The sequence below is a fragment of the Clinocottus analis genome, unplaced genomic scaffold (genome assembly GCF_023055335.1).
Source record: "Clinocottus analis isolate CAN_PGR_092001 unplaced genomic scaffold, fCliAna1.0.p SCAF_16, whole genome shotgun sequence".
NCBI classification, from domain to species: domain Eukaryota; kingdom Metazoa; phylum Chordata; class Actinopteri; order Perciformes; family Cottidae; genus Clinocottus; species Clinocottus analis.
In genome coordinates this window covers 12,820,307-12,846,970 of record NW_027175887.1, presented here as the reverse complement: position 1 = coordinate 12,846,970, position 26,664 = coordinate 12,820,307, and the positions used below count along the sequence as shown (strand labels likewise).

Sequence of the window (26,664 nt, the reverse complement as noted above, 5' to 3'; positions counted from 1 at the left end):
CAGTGGTTCAGTATAAAACATAAAGCGAAAGTGAAAGATCATGGCTCAGAATAAAATACAATATCAAAGAAATGATCACGGTTCCTCATGAAACATTAAACTGAAATGTAAGTACACTATTAAGTCATTTACAGGAGTAAATTATAAATCTGGTGTGTGCATCATATCATTTCAAAAAATTTAAACTCATTTGAGCACTAGTTAACACAAAGATTGCATACAATACAAAAGTTAAATACCAAACAATAAATTAGGTTCATAAATTAATTAATAAAAACATCTTGAAGCAACAGCAGTAATAATTTAAATAAAGAAAATGGAGCTGCTCAACAATCTCATCCACAGACAACCTTCCTTAAATGGCTACTCAGTTTTATTCCAGTGTTAACATAATTAGGCTGAACTTGACCATTCTCTTTTCATTTCTGCCAGACAGCATATCAGTCCAACTTATGAATAGGCCACCGATGTTTTGCAACCTGAATAAACAGACTGATGGTGTTTCCTACAAGTCCAACAGAGGAGGTGCCAGTGCATATCATTAACACCCACTCTAACAGGTGGGGTGGAGATGGGCTTTTAAGCCAATTCGTTAACATACAGAAAGTTCCTTAACATTTGAAAAGCAATATTTATGCCAGTTTCATGTCCCAGGTATTTTTTACACATTTCCTATTTAAATAATTTACACAATTTGTCTTCTTGTAAACAGAAGCATTTTTCATGTCCAAACAACTCTTACTTCAGTTACAGATAAGTCATCGACTCCTACATTTCTGTGCAGTGACGTATTAAGATATTTTAATGACATAACTAGCTACCGAGCTATTGCTATGATCAAGGACATCTCTTTCATTCTGGCGATCAAGAAAAAAATGAACGTATATAAATTCACTCTCCCGAGCCTTATGCTTCACATTATTAGTCCTTATACACAGTTTGCTGACCGGGCCCTCTTTCATCATGCATTATATGCCTCCTTACGTGGATCCGTCTTACTCGCCTGTCGCCTCCTGTAGCACCCTCTTCATCACCTCCCAGTGACGAGCCTGAGCTTCTTGAATCTAAAAGGTGCAAGCCTCCTGGACCAGATCCTCTGCCATTCTCGTAAATGAGAATATTAAGGGTCTCTTCAAAGATTCGAGCTTCAGGAAACTCAACCTAAAAAACAATCAATTAAGACATGGCATTTAATGATAGATTTCACATCAACGCAGTAACATTAATACTAATAGGACTCATTTCAAATATTCTATTTACTTGTTTTTATATGTTGTCTCTGCAAGCATTCCTTTGATTGTATGTGTCCATCTTTAGTCCTTAATGTTTATGAGTAAATTTACACAAGGCTGAAAACCCTTGTGTAGTCCTCTTTGTTTATCTTTTTTTTTTTTAACGCTGCCATGGTTCCACTGGTAATCCTGTGTTTAACGTTGCATTGCTATAAATTGTGGTTAATTCCCTGAGGCAAAGCCTGCAGAAATGTGAACTTATGGAAAGGGCTCATAAAAGGCTAGAAATGTCTGCCAGAGAACATGCAAACACTCAATGATTTGACAGTGAGACAGAACTAAATCCTCAGACTTTGTGGGATTGCGCCTTAAAGTCTGAGTGTAGAGATTTGGGAGCTTGTGATTGTACCCTCGAGCAGGTTAGTTCAGCTCAGCATGCAGACTGTTAAGTGCCAGATATGCGTTGGATAGTTATCTTTGGAGGTGCTTCCCATCTTTGTGCTAAAATGTCTAAAAACTATTGCTTTAAGGACTTGGTGAACACAATATATCCCGCTTACTTTGGTCTGCTTCTTCTCTGTGGCATAGACAATGGAAGTGCAGCATACTTCAGCAATCTTGCGGCCTTCACCATAGAAAGACCAACAGCAGATCTCATCCCCAAGCACATCTTTGACAAACAGGACGCGGCCATTAAATCGTAGAACGAGTTTGTCAAACAGTTCAATGTTCTTCAGCAGGTTATCATCAGAGTTGCTGGTCACAGGGGAGAGACAACGAGGAAGTAAGTGTCAACTGAAAAGATGAATAAGCACTCACAAAAAGTGATGGTCAGGTGAACACATGAACCACTGATAATTTGTTATGGCGGCATTTGGCTCTTCAAATTGTTTTTCATACTCTTTCACAGTTTCACACATGCGCGATCAGCCCTATTATTTTACCTGGTGTAAGAGTATTTGTTGTTTCCTCTGTTGTTCTGCAATTTTACTACCGGCTGTAGAAACAAGACACAAATAAATCCAAGTGATTATGTAGCGGATAAATGGAACATTGTCTTCACAAATTTTGTGTACACACACACATATACATAAAGAAATACTGATAAATATTTCTTTGAGACAAAAACAAAGAAGACAACCATTTGTATGGCTCATAAGTCTAAATCAATTCAAACCATTTACTATTTTTAATTCTGTACAGAGAAACAGTTTAACTCTTGGTACAAAGGAACCTGCTGGACAATGTGAACAGATTTGTCAGTGGTTTATCTGATTGAGATAAAATGTACTTTTCTACAAGTAGCAATCATCTTCTGTTCTTCTTTGGCTGAGGTGATCATGGGGATGCGACACACAGTTTCAAAGACATCCTTTTGTTTCTGAAGGTAAACAGAAAGAAAGTACATTAAAATACAGCTGCAACACTGGTTTGGAAGTATTGATTATCCTTCACAGAAAAATATGAAACACCTATCATAAAACACCAGGGTCTTTAAGTTTCTTCTTTAGTTGGCCAAGTAGCTATTTACCTGCAGGGCACTGAGGCAGTGCTGGACTAGTCCCTGCACCTGATAGTACTGGGCCTCCTTTAGAACCTCATCCAGTTCTCTGTGGTCCTCTGGAAGTGGTACTGAGCCATCTCGGAGGAAGTTCAAAACAAGTCCAAAATGTCGGCCACACCTATCCAAAACTACCCAACCTGTGCAAGCAGGAAAAAACAAAAAAGTGTTTTGTAAATATAACAACTTTTAGTAATTTTTATTACTTTTTGTCGTAGGCTAATGGTCCCAGTGGACACATAGTCCTTTACTCTGGAAACAGCTAGCATAGACACACATTTTGCACATAACCAGTACTAAAGGGAATATAAGATAAAGTTGATAATAAAAGTCACTGCAGACAATACTGTCGCATGCGAGAGTGAAACATCTTGCCGACAAATCTCTTTTGTGCTGTAAGTTGATTTCTTACAGCACAAAACTGGACAACATCACGTGTGAGACTTGTTGTCCATGTTCAAAGGTTGCACAATGGCTCGCATTGTATAAATCATGTTTTACATCTGAATAAAATACAAACTATAATAAAAAGTTAAAGGCTTAAAAGGTCATCCTGATGGAAAACTAAAGTTTTTATTTCATTTAGGAATTTAGAAGTTATATAAATTCAAAACAAGGCACCTGAAATAAGTACATTATTAAGGCATAATGAATCATATTGCATTTACTGTTCAAATTCCAGATATCACTCGCACAACCTTCAAGACATTCAACAATAACAATGAGGATCCAGTAAAAATGTTAGTGCTCATCAGACACATCCACTCACCTTCCGAGTCTATGGAAACTTCGGTGGCTCCATTGCATATGCTCTGCAAGAGACTCTCTTCCTTGCTTAATGTCTGAACAGTGGTATAATGTAGTGAGCCACCCACATTTAATTTGACATACTTGCTCCCCAGAAGACCTCGATTTCTAAACTCATCTGTGTTGTTGAAGGCAGGTTGGGAAACAGTAGACTGAGCAGAGTCAGCAGCATGACTGCCTGCTGAAGCCTCAGCAGACATGGGGCTGAGGAGTCACTTCCTGACTGTAATTCAGAAGAATATAATGACTTGTTACTGTAGGTTTGGACCAGAACAAGTGATAAAGGATTATACATTAATGTAAAAGTGCATGGTAGTTTGTTCAGTTTTCCATGTATAATGGCTGAATCTGAAGTACTCTTTTGTTGCTATGAAGATGAGGATGTGGTTATTTGTCTTCACGAAAGCAGGAGACATCAGTTGCGGTATGACATCTAGTATGACATATTTAAATGGCTTAAAAACCGGGGCAAGACACACCAGAAAATATAATAAGTAACTATAATGGTTGGGAATATGGATGTAAAAAGCAAACCATAGTGAGGATGATATTTGAGGAAGAAGTTTAGCGACCATAATATATCCTTTGTCATTACAAAGGTTGATTTAAAAAAAAAAAAAAAACTTAAGCAAAGATGGGTGGGAAATGATACCTAGAAGCACATCATTTTCAGCTTTCAACTTTATGGAAATTGAGCTGCTTTTCTCGTGGTCCTCACAGATCAAGTGACTGAAGAACACTCTTCAATACAGATTGTCTACCACACCCATTCTGTGTCCTGTATTTAAAATAAATATATTTCGTTCTTTACTAACATGAACAAATGCAAGAATGGGAAAATACCCTAAATGGAAATCCAGGTTATTTTCCAAACTGAAAATCAACTGAAAATCAATTGTAATTCAACTAACTGACTAACTGGTTGTTAAGTGCGCCAGCTTTTTACACACCTCATCGTAGTGGGATAAAGGAAACATGGTTTCAGAAAAGCCCCTAATCTTTAATGTAATACACCTTCATAACCAGCTTGCGCATCCTGAAACTGACTGAGGCGTCTGTTGTCTCTCAGCTTACAGCTGAGCACTGCGATAAGGTGTCAACATAACACATAAGAAGTACCGTTATCAGAAAAACGACTGAGATCTATTTACTAGTAGATGCTAACTGATGAGGCTAATAGATTACAATAGTGTTAAGTTAACGTTAGCTTTAAAAACAAGTGTACTTACCACACTGAACATCCAAAGGGAGCTGCAAAAGTGAACCTAGCTAACGTTGAGCCAAGCTAGCTGGATGTGTAAGCGATAAAGCAGCTATCAATCGATACTCAGCTAATACTAACAGCCCACAACACACAACGCAGCCAACGTTTGACAACTCATTTTAATCGCAGCCAGCCTTGCTAGCTGAATCAAAGGGGCTAACGACGGCCCGTCTATTTAGTTACGATTTAAGCTGGTAATGCTCATTTGTTTTTAATCACTTCTTGGGAGGAAAAAAATGAAACTTGTCATCACAAAATGCCAATCGCTATCGTGAGAACGGCCAGTTCCATTGTGGGAGAAAACGACAATTAACTCATGCTAACAGGAGAAGCTAAGTAGGTCACTCGGAAACGAAACTCGCACATCTTCTTCCGCTGCTTTCTTCCTCTACGTCACAAGCTGCGCGTCAAACAGCAGTTTGTAACGTGCGTTAGCTCCACCTATTGTATTGAAAACGTTGGTTTATGTTCCGGTAAATACTAAGAAATAAAGTGGGCAAACTTCGCTCGTTGTCCTCTCTTTTTCACTATACAACTACACAATACAACTTTTTTTTAATATTCTAATGACAATTGTTATATTTTATCAACTGCTTTCTGATGTGGGGATCAGTCTTTGCTTTTTATAATGTTATTTTAGCAACACGCGGGATGACATTTTACTGAATATATTTAGTCATAGGTGATTACTGTCCTCATTGTGAAGAACAGCGATATTAATCTGATCAAAATTGCCTTAAAGCAGACATGAGAGGATGCCATCACTTTGGGTATATACTTGTTCAAAATGAAGAAATCAAACATTTTCAGAAAGTGTCACAACACGATCACGTTCACTTTTTCTATCTATCTATCTATCTATCTATCTATCTATCTATCTATCTATCTATCTATCTATCTATCTATCTATCTATCTATCTATCTATCTATCTATCTATCTATCTATCTATCTATCTATCTATCTATCTATCTATCTATCTATCTATCTATCTATCTATCTATCTATCTATCTATCTTGACAATCATGAGTCTTTACTGCCCTCTAATGGTCAAAACGAGCAACTGAAAAGGTGGTAACGTACCATAATATCAGATCAGTATACACGTTGTTCATTACAAAAGTAATGTGGCCAAACTGAAACAATCAAAAACCAATTTACAGAAATGATTGTGAATTGATCATGTTCTTTAACTTTTATTGGTCACTGTAGATACAACAACTTCACATTTGTCAAGGGGAAATAACACAGATATGTTTAGTCTGATCTATCATTAATCTTAATCTTAATTAAGGGGTATTAACAATGGTTTTCAAAATCAATCAAAATTAGAGTTTCAATGTTTGTTAATGTCATGATCACACTTCCGGTGAATACACAACAAAGTAACCAAACTAAAGCAATCTAGGTGGAATAATAAACATAAACATTATCATGACTACTTAAAGGTACATTTTCATTTTAAAATCAAATTATCGAGTGTGTGAAACCTAAAATATTGGTGTTTTTTCCTCCACCTTGTATTTTTATTTCTTTTTCTTGTCTGTTAGACATGAAGAAAAACGTCAAAGTTCAAAAGTATCTCTCAAAAGATTACATCACTTTCCCGTTGTGATTATTTTTCTCACCATGGGCCGAGTTGTACATGTATCAATACAGTGCATGTCTTGTGTGTGCACAGATGTAGGTATAGCATTGTTATTCAGAAAAAAATATTGCTAATCTCTACAAGTTTTACACCATTCAACAAAAACTTTATTTCCAATTCAGCAATTAATTTACTGCCTTCAAAAGAGTGTATTCATATATGAAGCAAAGAAATGCTACTGATGATAAGAGAAGAATTAAGTCTACAAAGCAACAGTCTCCAGGATCCTTCATTTGGCACAGAGAATGAGACTACATTCACTGTTGAAACAATCAGTTGTAAATAAATACATAATGCATCACAGCAAGCAGCCAAGTTTGTTATTTTTCATCAACATAGTGCATACAACATCAAATCTGATAACAATGATAACTGTCAATAACTATAATGATAATGGCAAGATTGAGCAGAAGCAATATAATTTACAATCAGTGCATGCTCTAAGCATAATGACAATCATGTCCTCACCTCTTCCTCGTATGCCATGTGACACTGGGTGACAATGCACTCCAGAAACAGCGAAGAATAAAATAAACTGCCTTTGTAAACAGTATTGCAACAACAGATGAAACACGTAGAGACATTAAATTATTTAACATTATATTTTGGCACTGAATTTTCATTACATATATAATGAAAATATATAACCTCCCGCCCGCCACCATGTATAATTGTATATATGAGGGTTTTATATATAATTTAGTATATATATCAACCTCAAGCAATATTAAGTCAGATATTTACATTCAATTGGTGTGTGAGTGTGTGTGTGTGTGTGTGTGTGTGTGTGTGTGTGTGTGTGTGTGTGAGAGAGAGTGTGTGTGTACTTCATAAAGAGAGGGAGGGAGAGAGAGAGAGAGAGGGAGAGAGAGAGAGAGAGAGAGAGAGAGAGAGAGAGAGAGAGAGAGAGAGACCAAGTGTGGAAAGAGAAAAAATAACTGTTGATTTTAAACTTCTTCTCATGATTGAAATTAAAGTATTCCCCCCTTTTTACTTCAACTTTAACTTAGTAAAATGTGACACGAGCCGCTCTAAAAATGACAGAAAAACATTCAGTGAGTACGCTCATGACTGTGACTTTTGATAGTTACAAATAAAGTATTGCCAAGTTTTCTAATATTTTGGCCTCGTAATAATTTAATACAAAAAAATAAATGAATCAATTTCCCTTCACCCTTTTTCCCTTGTTTGTTCTTATTCCTCCCAAATTGTTAGTTGCACTTTGTTATCAATTTCTTACCCATCATAAGGCACCAGTGCTAGCGATACAGAGAGTTGGACCGTGAAGTAGGACCACGTTTGGCAGACCGCTATATCAGTGCAACAAATCAAAATAAAGCACTTCCACAAATTGATAAACTAAAAATACAGTGATGGAAAAAATAGAAAGATAAATAGAAATGAATGATAAAAGGGGAGTGAGGCCTTATCGCACAAAGGAATTTGTCTTCCCAAAGAATTGAATCTTTTTCTGGTTTTCAATTCTCACCAAGACATTTTCTCCTTTAGATGGATACTTCATATTCCCGCGTATCCTGTAGGCAGAGTAAGAAATCAAATGCTAAAAACAGACTCTTTACTTTAGATGAAAACACATACAGAAAAACAGAAGTCTAAATGAAAACAATTATGAATTACAGAACGAAGTATCATTCTTGTACTTACCCCTGCCTCATAAAGAGGGTTGTTGAAGTCGGACTCGACCGTAATGGGACTGTAGGAGTGTGTGTGAGAGAGAGACTTCCAGAAGAGGGGCTTCCATTCTAGTCTGCATATGCTGTGAGGGAGAAAGTACAATGTGACCCGATGAGTAACAGCTACAGTTTATACATTATTCTCAACTGAGGTGAACAAAAGTAAAAGCAGTCTTACAAATTAATTATGTTAAAAAGATTCAATCTGGAGGATTTGGAGACACCTTGTGGCGAGGTTGAGGTTCGCAACCAACTGACACTACAGCGGTCGACTCAACAACATGAACATGACCCTCTCGATAGTCAGTGTTAGGTTTGTCCATTCTGGGCTACTGTAGAAACATCATATAATATATATACATACATATGTATATAAAGCGCTTATTCTAAGGTAACGAAGATGCAACAATTCTTATTTTCAGGTGACTATACACACACATACACGCACAGAAAACCATACTTATTGATATTATCTTCGATATCTGTCAATATGTCGCCTGAAATGTTTCTTTAAACCTTCCTTTGGTTACATAATAGCTTATACTTACTTTGTATAGTACATGTAAATCCCTCCAATCAGGAGGATGACCAGGATGATTGGCAGAATTATTGCCAAAGCAATGTTCTCACTCAGGATCTGATGGGACGGCTCGAATGACTGGGACACTGTGAGACAGCCCCCCCAAAAAACAAAATCATTATCATAGGCTGTTTACTCAACCGTAATGCTTTTGTTTTCCCAATGTACTCTGGATTTTGTTCTTAATCTAAAATGTCAAACACATCAATAAGAGACACCTTCGTACACCAATTATGTTTCATTTGACAGATTTTTCAGACTTTTTCTGCATGCAAGTATATATTTAATTATGTATATATATATTTTGAGGAGCTATTTAAGTTAAAACACATCATAAATTGGAAAAAGAGTAAAGAAATCACCTTCTAATTTGTGATCATCCAAAAGATCATCATATGCCACTGTGTGAAATGAATGAAAGAGAAAGAGAAGTACAATAAATGATTATAAATGATATACCGAAGCAATAAATGCACCTTGAGGGTCTCATCAACACATGTTCAATCAAATCTATGTCTGTTACTAAAATAATGGCAGACAGGAGCATACTATCTTCATAATCCACAAACGCTGAAATAAAACAAGACAGCTATCTAATCTTAAAAACCTAACCTTAATAATTTCAATCTGGACACAGTGAATTCGACGTTTCGTAGCATTCTCCTGTTCTGTGTCCGAAGGTCGAGAGACAATGACCCTGTACCTTTGCAAAAGGGCGGAGGGCTGTTCCACTGAGAAGGATGGCCGGGAACGCAGCTGATAATGACCTCGCCGATAAGTTCGTAGCCTTCATAACAGAAGAAACGCAGAGTTTCTCCCGCCTGGTAGCTGTGCTTGTACAAGGTTTGGTACCCATTGTCAGGGACTCCCGGGTTTGGGCACGGGTCATACTTCACTGTACAGGGCACACAGAGAGAGAGAGGGCAGTTATGTATTTGCAGTTAATCTCTAAACGTGCAGCCGGAAGCATCCCGCAGAAAGGGACTCACAGACACACTTTGGGCTGCGGTCGCTCCACTTGGGGGTGCCGGTGTCTCGACCGTGGCAGGAGATTTGGCTGGGACCCTCCAGTTGATAACCCTGGTTACAAGAGAAACGCACGACCGTTCCAACGGCAAAACCGGCTTCTGGGCGCACAGAGCGTGCCCCGTTGACCACCTCTCCGGGGTCAGGACACTGCTGGACTGTGAGGGACGAGGTGAGACACACAGGACAGCCTTTACACTCCATCAAATACAGTTTAATACGGGTGCAGACGACGCCGAATGTTTTTCAAAGTGAAAACCTGGATGTAACCTGAATGTGTTTGGTCTAAGATTACAACTCAAAACCTCACAAACAGCTCTTACATCGATCTATCTCATCTTAACGTTACATACGACGGTTACGTTTTAAACAACTATACAGAGACAACACACAGAAGTGACAGTGTGGGCTTGTCTCACCTTTGACACATGTCGGTGGACTGCTGCTCCAGGAGAGGTCCCACTGGCAAGTGATGATGTCAGAGCCACTGATGTCATATCCCGGTTGGCACTGATAGGTCAGCACGCTGCCTCTCACAGGGGACGAGTGGGACGAGCTGATCCAGCCAAAGTCAATTTGAGGGAGAGTGGGGCAGGTGTCGTTCGGCTCAACTTCTGCACGGCACAGACGGAGGGCAGCGAAAGAAAGAAAATGGGTTGTTCATGATCTTCTTCAATAACGGCAGCCCTCACATGCCCTGATACGCACTTAGCGAGTTTGGCTATAGGTTCAAAATTGCTTTCACATTGAGCCATGATAGCAGTGATGTAAGATGGGCACTTACCACGATAATGAATGAGGAATCCCTGGCTCAGGATGAAACTGGAGTCATCTGGATCGCTCTGAAACTGAATGGTGACTTCTGAGCCCCCAGACACAACCTGGAAACGCTCTCTGGACCCCAGGTATTGTCCGATCACATGGGACATGAGGTCACGTCCGTCAAAAACGGTCAACACATCGGTGTGGCGGATATTTAAACTTTAAGAAGGAAAGATAAGAATAGCAAAGGGAGATTTCCCTTTAGACAGATCCTGTTTTTTACTTCAGATGAGCGGTCCACCCACCTGATGCATTTTGTTAGTCGGTACTCAGTTCAGGAGAGACAGAGGATTATATAAAGCTGCAACACGTCATCTTCCTTTCACTTTCAGGTACAATTTACATGCGAAGAAGACTTTTAGTTTTGTATAAATAATAAAACTGCTTATATGTGGCGCATATAGGGGTTGGATTTGACACCATTATGCTGTTATTTATAATATATATATATATATATATATATATATATATATATATATATATATATATATGTGTGTTTTTGCTAAGACAGAAAAAACACATGGTGCTACTTTATATAACCGACAACTTAAACTAGCAATACTCACATCTGGACATCCAGTTCAACGCGTTTCTCTTCGTTGCCATGGATCTGCCACACACAGTCTAGTCCCTTGGAGTAGCTCTGGGGCCAATCAGGAGACAGGATGGTCCCCGCCGGCTCCGTCAACTCCCCTCCACACAGAGCTTGCGGAGCAGAAGAGAGGAGAGAACATGAGGGAGGAACGACTTGTGAGACAGAGGACATGATGACAAGGCAGCTGGAGAAAAATGAATTGTTAATAAAGGGAGAGAATGTAAATGAAGCCCCGAGTAAAATAATCAATCAGATATCATAAAAATGGGCACACCAAGAAAAGAGGTGTGGTGTGTGGTGAGTAAAATATGGCAGAGAAAACAATGGGTTACAATTGAACAATTAAGGATTATATATCATATATTCATAAGAAACCTTTCCTTGCAGAAATACAAAACAAACAGCGAGGAAAGTGTGTCATTAGGAAGATATCAGCTGGAGCAAATTGCAGTGATGGGCGCCAAATGCAGAACTTCTATTTCCATGCAAACGATTTTGCCTCCGAGGGCACATTCAGTTTAATTGTGTTTGGAGGACGCTCCTCACTTAACATACAACGCGAGGAATCGCTCTCATGCAGGCTCGTCCTATTAAAAGTGAGGCATGAAACTGTAACCGCAAATATATTTATTTGAGCGCCTAACGAGCAGATTTGAGCAAAAATAAACACTGCGACATATCATAATCAAAGATACAACCGCTCCAAACCACGAGCTAATGGTTTGTTTTCCGCTCAGAGAGACACAATCTTCTGCCACAAGACAACCACAAAAAGATCTCTTTGCCCTGCAGGCCGCTTACTGGTATCCCACCATGCACCTCCCTCTTAATCGCAGTGTTTAAGCTGAAACACCAGACAGCATATGGCTTTCAGTATGTCTTTCGCTTGGTTGAAAAAATAGTGTGACCCAGTGCAAGGTGTCTGCCAGTTTTATATCTGCCTCCGTCTCTCTGTTTCTTCCACTTTTCACAGCATGCCAGAAGTTCAGCAGATGACACAGTCAGTGTGAATGTCGTCGTCGAGCTGCAACAACTTGCCGCTTCAGGCATCCATCTCAACACGCTAATATCAATGGAACAACTGACTCTCACACTTCATGTAAAACCGTCTACAAATCGCAGTGCTTTGGAAATATGGATGAGTAGATTTAGGTTTATTTAAATGAAGAATATGAGGAACGGACAAGTAATACAAAAGTGTGTCTTTTTGACTAAAGAAATAAAAAAAAAAGCATCTGATTTCATTCACTTATTTGAAACACAACCGAAACGCGACCCTGACACCTACCTTTGCACATGGGCTCGCTGTCATTCCAGTGGGGGTTGCTGGGGTCGACGCACTCGATGGTCCCAGAACCTTGCTCCATGACGAAGCCTGGAGAGCAGGTGAAGGTAACTGTGGTGCCCAGCTGATATGTGATGTCACTGCTGCTAAAATTTCCATGAGGCATGTAGGGCTCCCAGCAGTGCTCATCGTCGAAAGCTAAAAAAAACAAAAACAAGATGAAAAGAAGAAAATAAATTAGACACAGCCTGTGCATGTGTGCGTTGATCACAATAGAAAGCATTTCCCTATTCCCTCAAGTTTTTGGGGGGTATTCTTCTAATTGCTCTACTGCTCGACAAAGTTAAGCTCGGCTAGAAAAAGCCCAGGTGTGTGACGCTGAAGGCTTAAGCTGTGAGCATCTCCAAAGCCTGAAGTAAATGCCGGCGTGGGCCGACTGTAAACACTTACTGATGTGGCTCATTGTGGCGCTCCTTCACGCAACAATTCAATAAGAAGAACGTTTTGATTTTCTAGACTGTCTATTAAACTCTATTCCTTCTTCGGGTATACTTCCTAACAGTTTAATATTTAACTAAAGTATCTATAATTTACCAAGATTAGAAAGGTCAACCTTCAGAGAAGTTTTTTTGTCGAGATTCAATGTCACCTTCAAGTTTTTTGAATTCTCGTAATGAATCCTATTTAACTAGATTTTAGGCAGAATACCGACCCATGTGTGATCTACTAAACAACAACGAGGTGAGAAGGACCTACAGCGACACACTGTCTTTGTGTTTTGCTGAGTGTAGAAGAGCTCATGACAGGCTAATACATGCAACGTCTCTCTGCTCACCCTCGTATCGCAGAGCCAGGAGCAGAGGGATGGAGGAGGAATCAGCTGTGAGCTCCAAGTACAGCGTCGCGCTCTCACTCAGCAACCCACGTTCAGGGACGTCATCCAGGTCTGAGTCAAAGAGCGGCGAAGACAGGGAACTGTTTCCACTGCGCACAATTAACCTGCGAGGAAAAAACACACACACAGAGATATCAGCTCCAGAAGAGAGGAACATGTTATTATTATTGTAAACTGACAATGCGAGACACAAAGTAGTGGAAAACACAAACTTACTTATCATCATCTTCATCCAGAGCAATCCTCTCAAAGTGGAGGTGGAGTCTGTGTCCCTCTTTGGCTTCTATTAACCAGTGACAGCTCAGGTTATTTCCATTACTGTGGTTGCTGACAGAAGGAGGGGGTGGAGACAGTATCCGGCCAACTGTTGCATTACGGATCCATCCTCCACAAGAAACAGCTATGGAAAAATAACATCCCACATATTATTTTCCATATTCCACCACCGTAACAAGCGCACTTTAACCACAGGCAGCATTGTGTCAAAATGAGTTCACTGACCGACACATTGAGGCTCCGGAGTGCTCCAGTGTGGTTGAGTTGTGTTGACACAAGTAGCAACCTCATGACCGCGGACCTGGAAACCTGGGTCGCAGTGGAAGTGCGCCTGACCTCCAGGATGGATGTCTGTCACTGTCACTCCACCGCCCTCAGGAGACAGAGGGAACGGGCAAGACAGCAGAAAGGCTGGAGACGGAGATAAAACAGAAGGGGAATTCAATTGGTTTGGTTTGGCGGAAGATAACAAAGTTGAGGTTCCCAAAAAAAAAAGATACATTTCTCTCATTTTCGATAAATAATTTCACTGGTGATCGTTAAGTCTGTGCAAGGGAATTTTCAATATCTTACACTTAACTCTGTTGGTAAAAACTCTTTCAATCACTATTTTTATGCGTCACTATTTCTGACCATTCAGCTTTCCCTCCAAATTCAATGAAATAATCAGTTGGATGTCAATCTTTAAATATTTAGATCCCTTCATCCTATCTTTACCTCCAGCTTCCCCATCACCACCATGATCAGAAGATTGTCACATGACTCAGACGGGCAGGTGCCATCTTCAACCAGCAGTCTCTTCACCAATACCAGTATCAGCTATCATCATATCAGCTATCATCACGGGTCATCATTCCATGAGTTTAATCAACAAAACCTGTCTATGTTGCTTTCTTAATTCTTCATACCCGTTAAATCAAATCCACAGGACACAACTCAGTGTTCTTTGGTCAAATCTAAAGGATCATTTCTCAGCTAAAAACGGTCAAGAGTTGGGAAATGTGAAGTATGTCTATTTGCCCCACATCTGCCATGCTTGCATGCTTTCAAATATGCAAGTTAGGTTTTAATTTCAACCTTTGTGCAGAGAGGACACTTATCTTAATGTTTAAGAAGAAAATAAATCCAAAGAACTCATGAAAAGACCCGCCATTTCTAGTTACTTTATGAAATCAGAGGGGTTCATTTACCTTGGTAGTGGAGGCTGAACACGCCATGGTTGTTTTGCTGGAGACTGCGATAGTGAATGTACACCTGATTGGTTGTACTGCGAATCACCTGACCGGCTCTCATCAGGGTCTCATTGGCTAAGAGCTCTGGTACCAAACCTCCATGGCCCATGATGGTCAGAGACTCTTTCTTAGAAAGGTTAACTTTCCTCACCTATGAGAAAAAAAAGAGGACATATTGATGTAAAACTTGTTCTGGCAGCTGCTTTGTGCCAGACAATTCAGGAATGACATGACATACCTATTATACCTATGGTATTGCATCTTTAAGATGAATAAATAAAACATATACATAGATAGTGATCTTTATGAAATGGTGTAAATTTAATGTAATCACAATAGGCAATATGTTGCAGTATTTTGAATTGTCTATGTTTTGGCCACAACTAACTAACATTACACTTGTACCTCATGAGCTTAAAGTTAATACATTGTAGCTGGTTTACCATATTGCTACTGCAGCATTATTACAATTATAAATATACTGCACTCCCATGTGATTACTGTTACATTTGTTTCTGCAGCCAGTTATAGATGATTTAACTTTTCAGAATGAACCAGCAAAAAGTAAAAATGTCATAGGAAAAGGTTAAATATTTGAAAAAAAAACAGTGAATTCATAGGATGATAATGCACATTACCTGGATTTCCACACCATAACCTGCATACACAGTAATACTGTAGGTGCATTCCAGAGGGGAAAAAGATGAGGACGATGATGCAGCGTCTGGTGACTCGACAACATCTTCCATTGTTGACAAAGTTGCATTGCATTGTACTGTGAAAAGAGGGAAAGAGGGCAGGAGAAGAAAAAATGTGTTGAGAAATACAATGAATGCTCTTAAAATGACAGAAACTACCAGACGAGGCTGTTGCATCTCAGTAACTCTATATGTTTTTTGGATGAGGATTGGTGGAGTCATTGTTGTTTTGAGCATTCAGCAATGTGAATATGAGAGAGAAGTTGCAATGTATTTCATTGATGTGCGTGAATTGTGTGCCCACTGATTCTCAAAGATGCCTCCTATACTCTCCTGACTATCTACACTGAATAAATGACAAGTTAAGAAGAAGTCCTAGTTATGTTGTCTGTGTATGAGATGTGTGCAGAAGCACATGAGAAGCACACGACTTGGTGCCGGTTTATAGATCACCATTTATTCAAGGTTCCGCATCAATTGAAGCGTGTGTGCGCTTGTGCTGGAATTAAATGATTACTTAAATTAGAGGACGCAGATGGGCCACAAATACCGTTCTCCGACAGGAGGGCGATGCTGTAGTGACTTAGTAAACTGAAGGGAAGATCTTGATCCTGCAAGCATCTGGCTGATGCTGACAATAATTATATGTATTACATGTAGAGTACAGACTCTGCTATATAATGAAATGGAAAAACTGCACTTATGGTGTGCATATATATAAATGCAATTAATAGCTGGGGAATGTATAGAGACAAACAATAATAATGTATATACAAGAGTTTTTTTGGTTATTATTTGGTCTACTTGGGTATGCATCTTTCAACACAACTGACAAAATAAAAACAGACACCACTTGTGGTATTGCTCTCTTTCAAGTAGGTCAGTGGACAAAAAATGCAAATCATGGTCATCCATGTCAGCAAATAAACTGTGCACTGCTGGATAGCCAGGGACCCCCCAGGGGCCAGTCGCTCAGACTGGATACTGAAGAGCAAAACTCTCCACTACTTCATGGGAAGATTGCGAAGCAGCTAAACTAATTAGAGAAAAATCTAAATTAGGATTTGATAACAAATATTTGTCCAAATATCCACATATTATTCGTGTGAGACGAATATGTTGTTTGACACAATACAAACTAAACCATGAACTACAGTATAAAAGCATGTTTCATCTCTAGAGCTGCCAGGAGCAGCTCATTTCTGCCGCGTCTTGGGGCTTCAGGACAAGGCAATACAACCTGAAGCCAATAATAAAAATATCCTGGCTTATCGTCACGAAGTGGCAGTATACAGTTGTCAGTAACAGTACACCAATTAAGTTGAGTAAAATGAAAAGTAATTGCTCCTCGTGAGCACTGCCGTGGGTGAAGCTGTGGTGTATTGGATTGCCCCGCACTAAATTATTTTATTGACCGCATGACTGAAACTGCTGCTATGCTTCAGTATAATCAGATTATTGATGACTATCCCTTGTAATACAAATGGTTTCTGGAGAGGAAAGGGTTTTACAGTCCATTTGGATAACAATGACGAGAAAACAAAAAAATTAAAAGAGGAAGAGAATGGAAAAGCAACAGCTTTCCATTATATGACAGATCTTAAACAGTAATTCACCTGACAGTGTTAACTGATCATGTCCACAAGTAAAAGTACATGAAAATGGACAGTTTGAGAATGAAGCTTATTTGCATTGTGTAAAGACAGGAAACAGCTCCTCAGGTGCAACTTCTGACTAGCAGGAACTCTAAAACTCATGAATTAACAGATCATATTTTATATTTAATCCTCTTTACAAAAATGTGGACAACAAGTTTTTCGGAGATTATGTGCCGGATTATTTATTAGCTCCAAGTTACTTTCTAGAGTCTCCGCTGGTTGCCTAGCAGCTAGTCAAGCAACCAATAAACAGTTGAGTGTCTTTAGTAGGTTAATAAACATGTTTGAGATATTTAGATATTCACTACACATGATATTAAACACAACTAAAACAATGAAACCCTCTACATGCACGTCTTGTCCTTTGTGACTGAGAAGGGTTATAACAGAATACATGAATACGGAATAAAGGTGTATACTCAGACGAAAATCATCAGTGTACTTCACATAACAAGCTATGAAAAAAGTGCATATTGTATAAAGTTCATTTGGACACTTCGAGGAAGTCCTTATACATACTGGATTCAAGATGAGCTGTATTTTCTGGCTACAGCATGTATATATGTATATCTATTTTCAGTGCCAGCTATCCTCACCAATATCTAAGTCAAAGAAATCATCTCACAGCAGTTTATGCTGGTAAACTAATCTGCTTTAGGTTATGGAGTTAAGATAGAGGAGAAGAGCTGGTTTCACTGACTACGTTAAAGAGGAAATAAGGAGTGCACTTATTCATCTTCAGTGTCTACTCTCAGTTCTCTGTGTCCCTCCAAACATTAAAAGCAGTGAAAGAACAGGAAGCAGATTATTCCTGCATAAATAAGACCAGCACCCTAACCCTAAGTGCAGACAAACATGCACTTTAGAAGTCTCAACACATTTTGTTACCAAACAGAAATGTTTCAATGCTGTGAAAAAGTTGTGCAATGAAGAATCTAAAATCAATTCTGGATACAGAAGATGTTATCAAACGTCACTTGACATAAGCAGGTATAGCTATGTTAACTACATGGCTTTCTTAAAAATGAGCATTAAGTGGGTTATGTAACAATGTTGGACTTTTCAAAGTATATGTACAGTTCTTTGTTTACCAGTAACTCACAATGTACAGCAACCTGTTGATGTTTCAACATTAATATTTTATGATTGTTTCATGTTACGTTATCGGTCAAGATCTCCTTGTTACTCTTTCTTCAAAGAGAGGCAGAGAAGAGACATGAATGAAGTCGCAACGGGAGCCAAAATAATTCAGTGTGAATTTGTGGTCACTGCCGGCCCCACCGAAATCTGAGCTGCTCGAAATGAACTGGCTGAATTATTTGCTCAAACATTTTGTGTGAGCGCCATATTCTCTGGCCTCAATAAGCAACACGGACTCAGAGGAAGCCAAGGGAACCAAAGGAAGTTGCACTCGAGCCGGAGACACCAACAGACTTTACTAAACTGGTGAAGAAGGCCGGCTCCATCATTGGCTTCAAACTGGACAGTCTGGAAAAGGTGGCGAAGAGGAGGACACCAAAGAAATCGCTATCCATATTACATAACCCGACCACCCTCTCCACCACCTACTGCAGGCACAGCACAGCACTTTTTAACAGGCTCATCCAGAGCCACTGTCACCGGGACAGATACAGGACATCCTACCTGCCCAGTGCAATACCATTTTATAATAAATCACCTCTGGCCAAATCAATCACACAACTGTAACACTGTTATTCTGTTGTTTGTTTGTTTGGTTAGACCTTTGCACTATTGTTTTATTAGTTAAATTAATACTATTGTAAGAGCCATTTTGTAGGGCTGCTGTCAATTAGGCAAAAAGGTCAATATAATTAGAAGGATCATGAGACCGGTGTTGCTGTATTGTCAAGAGCAAAAACGTTTTTAACCTTGTGGTCACATGTGCCAATGAATGTTATGATTTCTTTTAGTCTATGGTGTAGGAAAATAAATTGCCTGCTGTAGAGAGAAACATGTCCCCTTGAGGGATGAATAAAGTATCTGTCTGTCTGTCTATCTATCTATGATTTGATGGCATGCAGGTACCTGGCATGTGCATTGTGGTTATGGTGGTGGTGGTGATCAGGGTGGTGGTCGTCTCCTCCTCTATGGGCAGGGTGGACATGGTATTCCTTGATCCTCTCTGACTGGCAGCAGAAGAGGAGCTTAAAGCGGTGGTGAGTAGCCCTGGTGATATGACCGTTGCTGTGGACTCGGTCTGCCCAAGACCAGGCACAGCCTGTGTCGGGTTGGTGGTAGTACCTGCAGAGTCCAAAGGTTCAATTCAAAGTCGGTCCTTTCCAGTGATTTGTCACTCACACTGTTTTTCGGGTGCATTAAGCCAAAAACAAAAAAAAAGTAACACAGGCCTGTGTATATGTACCTGTGCTCGCAGAAGATTCTCTTAGGTATTCCTTACTCTGCAGGGCAGCATGGATCAGGTCACCCAGTGGGTTAGTGTCTGGTGTTGATGTTGGTGGTGTCTCAGGCTCAGGAGTCATGAAGCTCATACCTGAAATAACCAGGAATAATTACGGCTTTTGTTGTTTGAATAAACATGAATGCCAACAAACATAATTAGCAAGACATGGCAAGCAAATGCATAGAAGATAATACATTCATACTGTATAAACAACGTCTGCATTAGTCCATGTGTGTGGTGGAACAACAAAGAAGCATGCTTAGGAAAACACACATACAGTACCTGAAACTAGGTGGATCATGGCGACAGAAAGCATCACAGCAAGGCGTGTGAAGCCCATGGCTTTGGATCAAATGTAATTACTAGAGAATATAAAGAGAGCAGCTGGATTAGCTAACTGTAATGATAAAATGCAAATGGAACAATTACTGTAATTCAATCACCATTACGTCCTTATAAGTAATGCAGGAAATAATCAATGCTGACTTAAGTGCTAATTAATAGCACATTATTTGTCATATCCTTTAAACATACTCGCAATTCAGGTAGACTACAGAGCACATGTTTACATCACGTAGGCCACAATTACTCTTAAGAGGTTATCACCACGATGTGATACTGTCAAAGCTCAGATCATTCAATCTGGTATCCATTCAATTTATACAACGAAGAAGAAGCGAAAATGACAATCAATACAGGCATTTTCTTAATTATTTTTTTTTTTACAGGTATAAGAAAAAGGGCCAGGTACACATCGCACACGGTGTAAGGTTAAATATTCAGGCTTCCCCCTCTGCATTTTCTCACCCAAATCTGCAATAACATACCCGAAAATGCGCTATTCCAAAATCCACCAAAGGAACTACCCCCAGCCCAGATATCCTCTTAACATTATTCCATTATCGACCTGTCATTGACAACGTGTCAAAACGCACCTCCGCTGTTATTCGAGGCGTTTCCTCGGCGAAAATGCCAGCCTGGTGTGTGACAAAATGATGGGGCTATGCGAGGCAGCATTGCTCGCACCTCCCCCGGCCCTCTTTGTGCGGAGGACGTGTTTTTTTTTTAATATATATATATATATATTTTTTTTTATCAGTCATCACCACTGTGAGACCAACAGCCATCACAGCAACGTTGAAAAGGTTCCCGCTGCTTACCTTTATCCGTCAGGCTGCGTCCTGCACTCCTCTACTTGGACTGTATCCTGTTGCTTTAGGCCGCGAGAACACGGCGGGGTTAGTGCTGGTGAGATGCCCCTAGCTGGTTACCGTGTGGTTGACGCATTCGGATATGATGTGAGGGCATTTGCGTTGCAGCTCTCGGTGCGCCCTAGCGGTCGCAGGCGGTAAGTGCAGCGGCGCGCGGGCAATCTCCACATTGAGTCCGTGAGCGCTGGAGAAGCTGTCCAACAGCTCGGTGCTGAAGTGAAGCGTGTCCGACAAAAGCGCTGCACGGTATATCAAGGTGATCAGACAGAGATGTGAGACGCATCACGCAGTGGGTAAATACCGTACGTTTGCTCATTTAAAGGCCTGCATGTGCCGTCTGCATGGCGAACATCCGCGTGTGCCATAATGGGTGGATGTTTGCGCTAACATGGAATGCGGACATTAAATATGAGCCAGCGGAGCCGCGGGTGCTGGCGCAGTGCAAAAAACAAGGTGAATGCTGAAGCGATTGCAAAAACGATCCAAGTCCACAAATTATGGAACACCTTGTGTAACCGTGCAGGAGTCTATCAGGGTTTCTAGTGGGCTGTGTCGTCACACAGCGTTTAATAGATGTAACAAATCCGTCAGAATGAGCCTATTAGGAAAGAGCCCTCCCACTCAAAACACGCACGTGCACACACTCGAGCTCGCACACATGTGTTGTGTGGGTAACAGTAAAAAAAGAGAGAAGGAAACTCTGTATTCTCTCTCTCTCTCTCTCTCTCTCTCTCTCTCTCTCTCTCTCTCTCTCTCTCTCTCTCTCTCTCTCTCTCTCTCTCTCTCTCTGTCTCACGCACGTGGATCAAATGTAATTAATTATTTGGATCAAATGCTCACAGAACAGAACTTGGCCTGCTCTGTTATCTTCTACTTCGGTATTGACATTTATAATTTTCTCACATCTGGTCTACTTTGGCACAGCTGACAAGGTCGACTAAGTGTCCAAGTGATTTTCTTAAATTACATTAATTCCCCCAAAATAGTGTTTTTATTTCCTAAACTGTTGACTCTGAGAGTCCTGCACAATAATTCAATGTGTCTGGAAAAAAAAGTCAATATTGTAATTGACAAAAGTTATTTTTATCAGCAACAGCAGCTGAAGGTAAGTGAACAGAGACACATTTTTCTCTAATGAAGGAAAGACAGCACTCAATTAAATTACTGTGTTCATAATATGAGTTGATTAAAAACAAAGATCTCCAAATGAGTAAAATTCAATCTTTGACTTTCCTGATAAAATATAATTAAAGTATACTCAGTGATTCACAGCTGATTTTATTCAAACAGAATAAGGTCAAATGTAATAAATAAATAAACATTTCTTGAATTCAGTAATGTATTTCAAAACTGTACACACTTATAAATTATGTAAAGGTCCCTATTATTTATTTAGTAGATATTAATTAACACAAATCATAGTTTTTACAGAGTAGAATCAAGACAAAACAAAAGTCACAGGCAAAATGATATGGTTCATCTGTAGCCTGTTTACTTTGTAGACTCCACTATCTCAAAGGAAAATATGAATAATTAAAGAAATTAAAGAGAATAAACAGACCTTTTATGAATCAGCAGCCAAGTTGAACCGTATAGAAGCCTTCGTATGACTTTAGTATGTCGTCTGTTCAGATGTCAGAGAGGACTTACATACAACCCCACAAAGTCAGTGTCAAAATTCATTCTAAACCATTATTTTATTGTAATACTTAAAAGTTAGAGCATATTTCATGGCACTTTGCCATATTACACATATCTAATCATTACCATAATCTCTCAATCTTTTTCTGTTTCAGTTTCTCCGCGTCTCAGCAATTTAAAGGATGCACTGGTCAATGAACACGTTGCTATTGCCTCCATATGTCGAGCTGGGTGTCCATTCACTCAGCGGCCTTCTGTGGACTGTTCTGCTCCTCTTTCTGTGGCATTGCTACCGGATGGGCTCCGATCTGCCGATACCGGGCCACGTACACGCTGGAAAGCTCAAGTCAGGCTCGAGGCGGTCCATGATGTCCCGTGGCGGTAGCTGTGCTGGAACAAAGTGTAGCGCACGGTCCAAGCTGTCGAGAAGTGATCAAATTACTCCCTTTATTTCCATGGAAACAGAGGAGGACGAGGAACAGGGACAGGGCTACCTCAACCCGGTGCTGAGTCATGCCTTGTTCCCAACCCAGGCATCTGCAGAAGCCAAGAAACTGTATGCAGCACTGCAAGAGTATGCCAAGCGCTACAGTTGGGTGGGCATGGGCCGCATTCACAAGGGCCTCCGTGAGCAGGTGCTAGTTTAGTGCGTGCAGCCCATACACAGAAATACATAATTGCTAATGCGAGTCAATTTTCTGTATCGGATGTATTCAATAATGTAATACTCTAAATTCCAGAAGAGTCACAGTTTGGTTTTCATAGCATGTAGAACTGCGTAATCGTGTGTAAAAGTGTCTTAACACCTAATTTGGAACTTCTTTTGTTCAAGGGCAAATAGTGGAGGAAGGAATTGTCATGAATGAAACATTGATTTCTCTCTTTAGGTCAGACTGAACGACCTCTCTGCCATACAGAAGCCTCATCTCTTCTTTTTGCCAGATGTCCCGAGTGTGCCTTTCTTCCCACGAGATGCTCACCGACATGACATTGAAGTCTTGGAAGCCAACTACTCTGTAATCTTGACTGAATTCAAAGCTGTTCACCAGAGAGGCATCGACTCAAAACTAGGCTGGACCAGTCTGGGACCAAAGGTACACAATGAAGTCTTTTAAGGCCACCATAAGTGAAGGGACAGTGAAAAAACACTTCTTTATGGAAATCATCACTATCTGTTTTAGTGTGAAAAGAAACAGATTCAGGTTGACAAAATACAATTAGTGGAAATAGTATCTAAAGTATTTGGAAAATATGAAAAATAATTAAACTTTTCTTGCTTTCAAGTTTCTAAATCACCTCCAAATTCATGACGTCTCACCAGTTTGTGCTGTGGTTCCCGTCCCAGAGACTCTTTAAGTCTTCTATAATTAGTATCATCCACTGTTTCTCCAATATTAGTCTACCTATGACTCAGATTCAGATGTATGTGTCTCATCTAAATCATATGTAACTGCAGGACATTGTCTCTTTCAGGGCCAGGCAGTGTTTCCTTTGTACAGTGCAGGTGTCTCTGTGGCAGGCAACTGTCGCTCCTGTCCCTGTACCTATCGGACACTTCTCTCTCTACGTACATTCATAAGCAGCAACTCTTTGGGATCTGCTGGATTTTGGCTGTTGGGTCCAGGAGCTACGTTGGGGAGCTCATACGGTCCCACTAATACACGCCTGCGCTGTCACCTCGGTGAGTAAAAGGATTGAAGGATCATTTAAATATAAATGTAAAATACAACATCAAGGGGAAACAACGTGGTTCATCTGCATTTATCTGCATCTTAGACAAATCTGACTTTGCGGACTGCACCAGAAAAAGAAAATGAAAAATGACCCGATAAACACAAAAACCATTACATAATGTGGTACTTTGTGGGTCAGGGTTGAGGTTAATTTCTTCCTTAGCCCATTTTTTTGTGAGATCCGTCTGGCTATAATCCTGTCTGTTTTAAACACAGGCAGGAGTGGAGTGCATGGCCTTCTTAGCTGAGTAAAACCAACATATTTCATTTGCAAAGTTTAAAAACAGACATCACTTTTGTAGGTCTGCAAACTCCACCTCTGTGTGAACTGGTGGTGGGAGGGGAGCCTCAGTGCTGGTCAGAAGGACACTGCCTCCTGGTTGATGACTCGTTCCTCCATACTGTCTCCCACAAGGGTTAGTGAATAACATACTGTTCCGAAAAACAATGCTTCTGAAACACATTTTACTCTCATTTTTTCTCATACAAGCAGCAAGTTGATTTTAGATTTGAGAGTTTTTACTCAATGTCATGAGTTGTTCCAAAAATGGTTACGACACTATTCCTTAAAGTTGTATATGTGTCTATTTCTAAAGGGCCTCCGGATGCTGGGCCCCGGGTCATTTTGAGTGTGGACGTCTGGCATCCGAATGTGGCTGCAGCAGAGAGACAAGCTTTGGACTTCATGTTCAGCCCTGACCTCTGAATTTCTTCCTGCCAATAATACACAACATGGCAGCAGGGATGCCTTACCTTAGCCCTGCTTGTTGTGGGTCATGTATCTTATTCCAGTTGATGAATCACTGTGGGACTCTGCCGTAAGAATTACACAAGCTATTGGCCGCAAGTGGTGTTGGATTCATAGTCAAGTGCCACAACAGTGCATTATTATGGATGGCATTAGAATTAAATTGATTACAATGATGAATCCGAGACAATTTGGCTGCAAACTACAAACTGACATCACTTAAAAGCACATAATCAAAAGCAAGAAGAGCAGATCTGGTGTTAACTGTTACAAATCGTATCTTGATATCCTAAACTGTGCTTGTGAATACTATTTGCATGTGAAACCAATCCGTCCTGGACTTTGTTTTAAGCTGCTGGTGCATGTGCACAAGCGCACAGGTCAGCCTGCGATGCTTTATTTTAAAATATAGTTTTGATAAGCTCAACCAAAAAACTGTGAAAACATGAAGATCGTATACATGTAAAGTTCTATTTATTTTTGAATGCCAAACATATATAAACTTTTGAATTCTGTGATTATTCTTTATCTTCGTGTTACCTTGCAAACTCGTATTTTTCTGTTTATAAATCTATGAATGTTTTTTTCTTTGTTTATTGATATAATTGGTGGTTTGCTCGTGCTTTATGCATCAGGTTATTTGTCAATTCTGTTTAGCTTGGAATCCAAAAAACAATAAATAATTAAGAATAAATAATTGATAAATCAGTAGTGGCTCAGTGTATAAAATAACAAAGTAATAGAGTCATACTTGTGTTTGCACATACTGTATGCGTGCATCAGGACTAGCTGCTTCGTAGGGTTCTCAAGTCACACAATTCATTTGCATGGGACACGATTATCTTAAAATAATAATTTGGCATGTAAAAAAATAAATCTAATATTTTTTTTACATAATTCATATGAAACTGGCCAGAAAATGGCCAGTGCAATTGTTTGCGGGATAAAAACAATTGGTATCCTGCAGTGAACTTGTCTTTTGATTTAATTAAAGAGACTAAATATCATTCTAAAAACACATTCTGGTTCATTAAGCTCCTTTTTTTGTTGGAGGAGGAGTTACTTTTTCCAGTCAGTAGATGAGAATTAGAGTGGTGATTTTGTCTTATCTGCCATCTGCTCATCCATGATGAGGATTACAGAGACGGAACTAATCCACCTCGCAGTGACAGATTATTCCTGAGATACTTTGCATGTAGTTGTATGTATGTTGATTCAATCTTTGTTAAACATTTTATTCTATGAGTTGTTGCGGTTTTCACAGGAAGCTGAACATCATTGTGAAATTCACAAGCAAATTATTTAACACCCCACATGTTGAGTGTTTCTGTCAAAGGTTAGCATTACAGAAGGCAGTCTTGGAATTTAAAAAACTCTCAATTCTTGAATTTGACAAACCGTCCAGCACATCATCAGAAGGCAAAGTTGCACCTGGCTGTGTTGCTGTGATGTTTCCAAACCAGTAGAGGCATATCATTACCATTAGTGGAAATCATTAACATGATGTGGTATTGAATCTTGCATTAATAATAACACACACACAAAGGTTCTTCATGGACTATCTTGACATCAGGCTCCCGCCTCGCACATTTATTTAAAATACAAAGATAGCGATTGTCATACTTAACAATTCCCAT

At 39.7% G+C, this 26,664-nt stretch overlaps 3 protein-coding genes across 4 annotated transcripts; 1 reads left to right on the top strand and 2 right to left on the bottom strand.

Moving 5' to 3' along the window:
* Positions 1 to 355: 355 nt before the first annotated feature.
* Positions 356 to 5,242, bottom strand: kctd13 (potassium channel tetramerization domain containing 13). The gene is made up of 7 exons (XM_068579423.1): positions 4,830 to 5,242; positions 3,563 to 3,823; positions 2,764 to 2,933; positions 2,524 to 2,613; positions 2,177 to 2,229; positions 1,793 to 1,988; positions 356 to 1,161 (listed from the first exon to the last, which is right to left on the bottom strand). The coding sequence occupies exons 2-7, from the start codon at positions 3,798 to 3,800 to the stop codon at positions 922 to 924; spliced, it is 987 nt and encodes a 328-aa protein (XP_068435524.1). The 5' UTR covers positions 3,801 to 3,823; positions 4,830 to 5,242; the 3' UTR covers positions 356 to 921.
* Positions 5,243 to 6,032: 790 nt separating this feature from the next.
* sez6l2 (seizure related 6 homolog (mouse)-like 2) lies at positions 6,033 to 21,445 on the bottom strand. Of its 2 annotated transcripts, none has more exons than XM_068578431.1 (19): positions 20,855 to 21,445; positions 19,977 to 20,056; positions 19,656 to 19,784; positions 19,319 to 19,534; positions 15,555 to 15,691; positions 14,875 to 15,067; positions 13,910 to 14,095; positions 13,625 to 13,808; positions 13,349 to 13,512; positions 12,517 to 12,711; positions 11,200 to 11,338; positions 10,596 to 10,792; positions 10,231 to 10,425; positions 9,775 to 9,969; positions 9,489 to 9,680; positions 9,148 to 9,186; positions 8,754 to 8,871; positions 8,177 to 8,288; positions 6,033 to 8,046 (listed from the first exon to the last, which is right to left on the bottom strand). In XM_068578431.1, the coding sequence occupies exons 2-19, from the start codon at positions 20,032 to 20,034 to the stop codon at positions 8,017 to 8,019; spliced, it is 2,679 nt and encodes an 892-aa protein (XP_068434532.1). In that variant the 5' UTR covers positions 20,035 to 20,056; positions 20,855 to 21,445; the 3' UTR covers positions 6,033 to 8,016. The 2 variants fall into 2 exon arrangements, with proteins under 2 accessions (XP_068434532.1, XP_068434533.1); XM_068578432.1 differs by lacking the exon at positions 20,855 to 21,445 and adding an exon at positions 20,630 to 20,678.
* On the top strand, positions 20,993 to 25,573 carry asphd1 (aspartate beta-hydroxylase domain containing 1). The gene is made up of 6 exons (XM_068578433.1): positions 20,993 to 21,042; positions 22,702 to 23,181; positions 23,434 to 23,640; positions 24,020 to 24,227; positions 24,582 to 24,695; positions 24,876 to 25,573. The coding sequence occupies exons 2-6, from the start codon at positions 22,729 to 22,731 to the stop codon at positions 24,983 to 24,985; spliced, it is 1,092 nt and encodes a 363-aa protein (XP_068434534.1). The 5' UTR covers positions 20,993 to 21,042; positions 22,702 to 22,728; the 3' UTR covers positions 24,986 to 25,573.
* Positions 25,574 to 26,664: the final 1,091 nt, after the last annotated feature.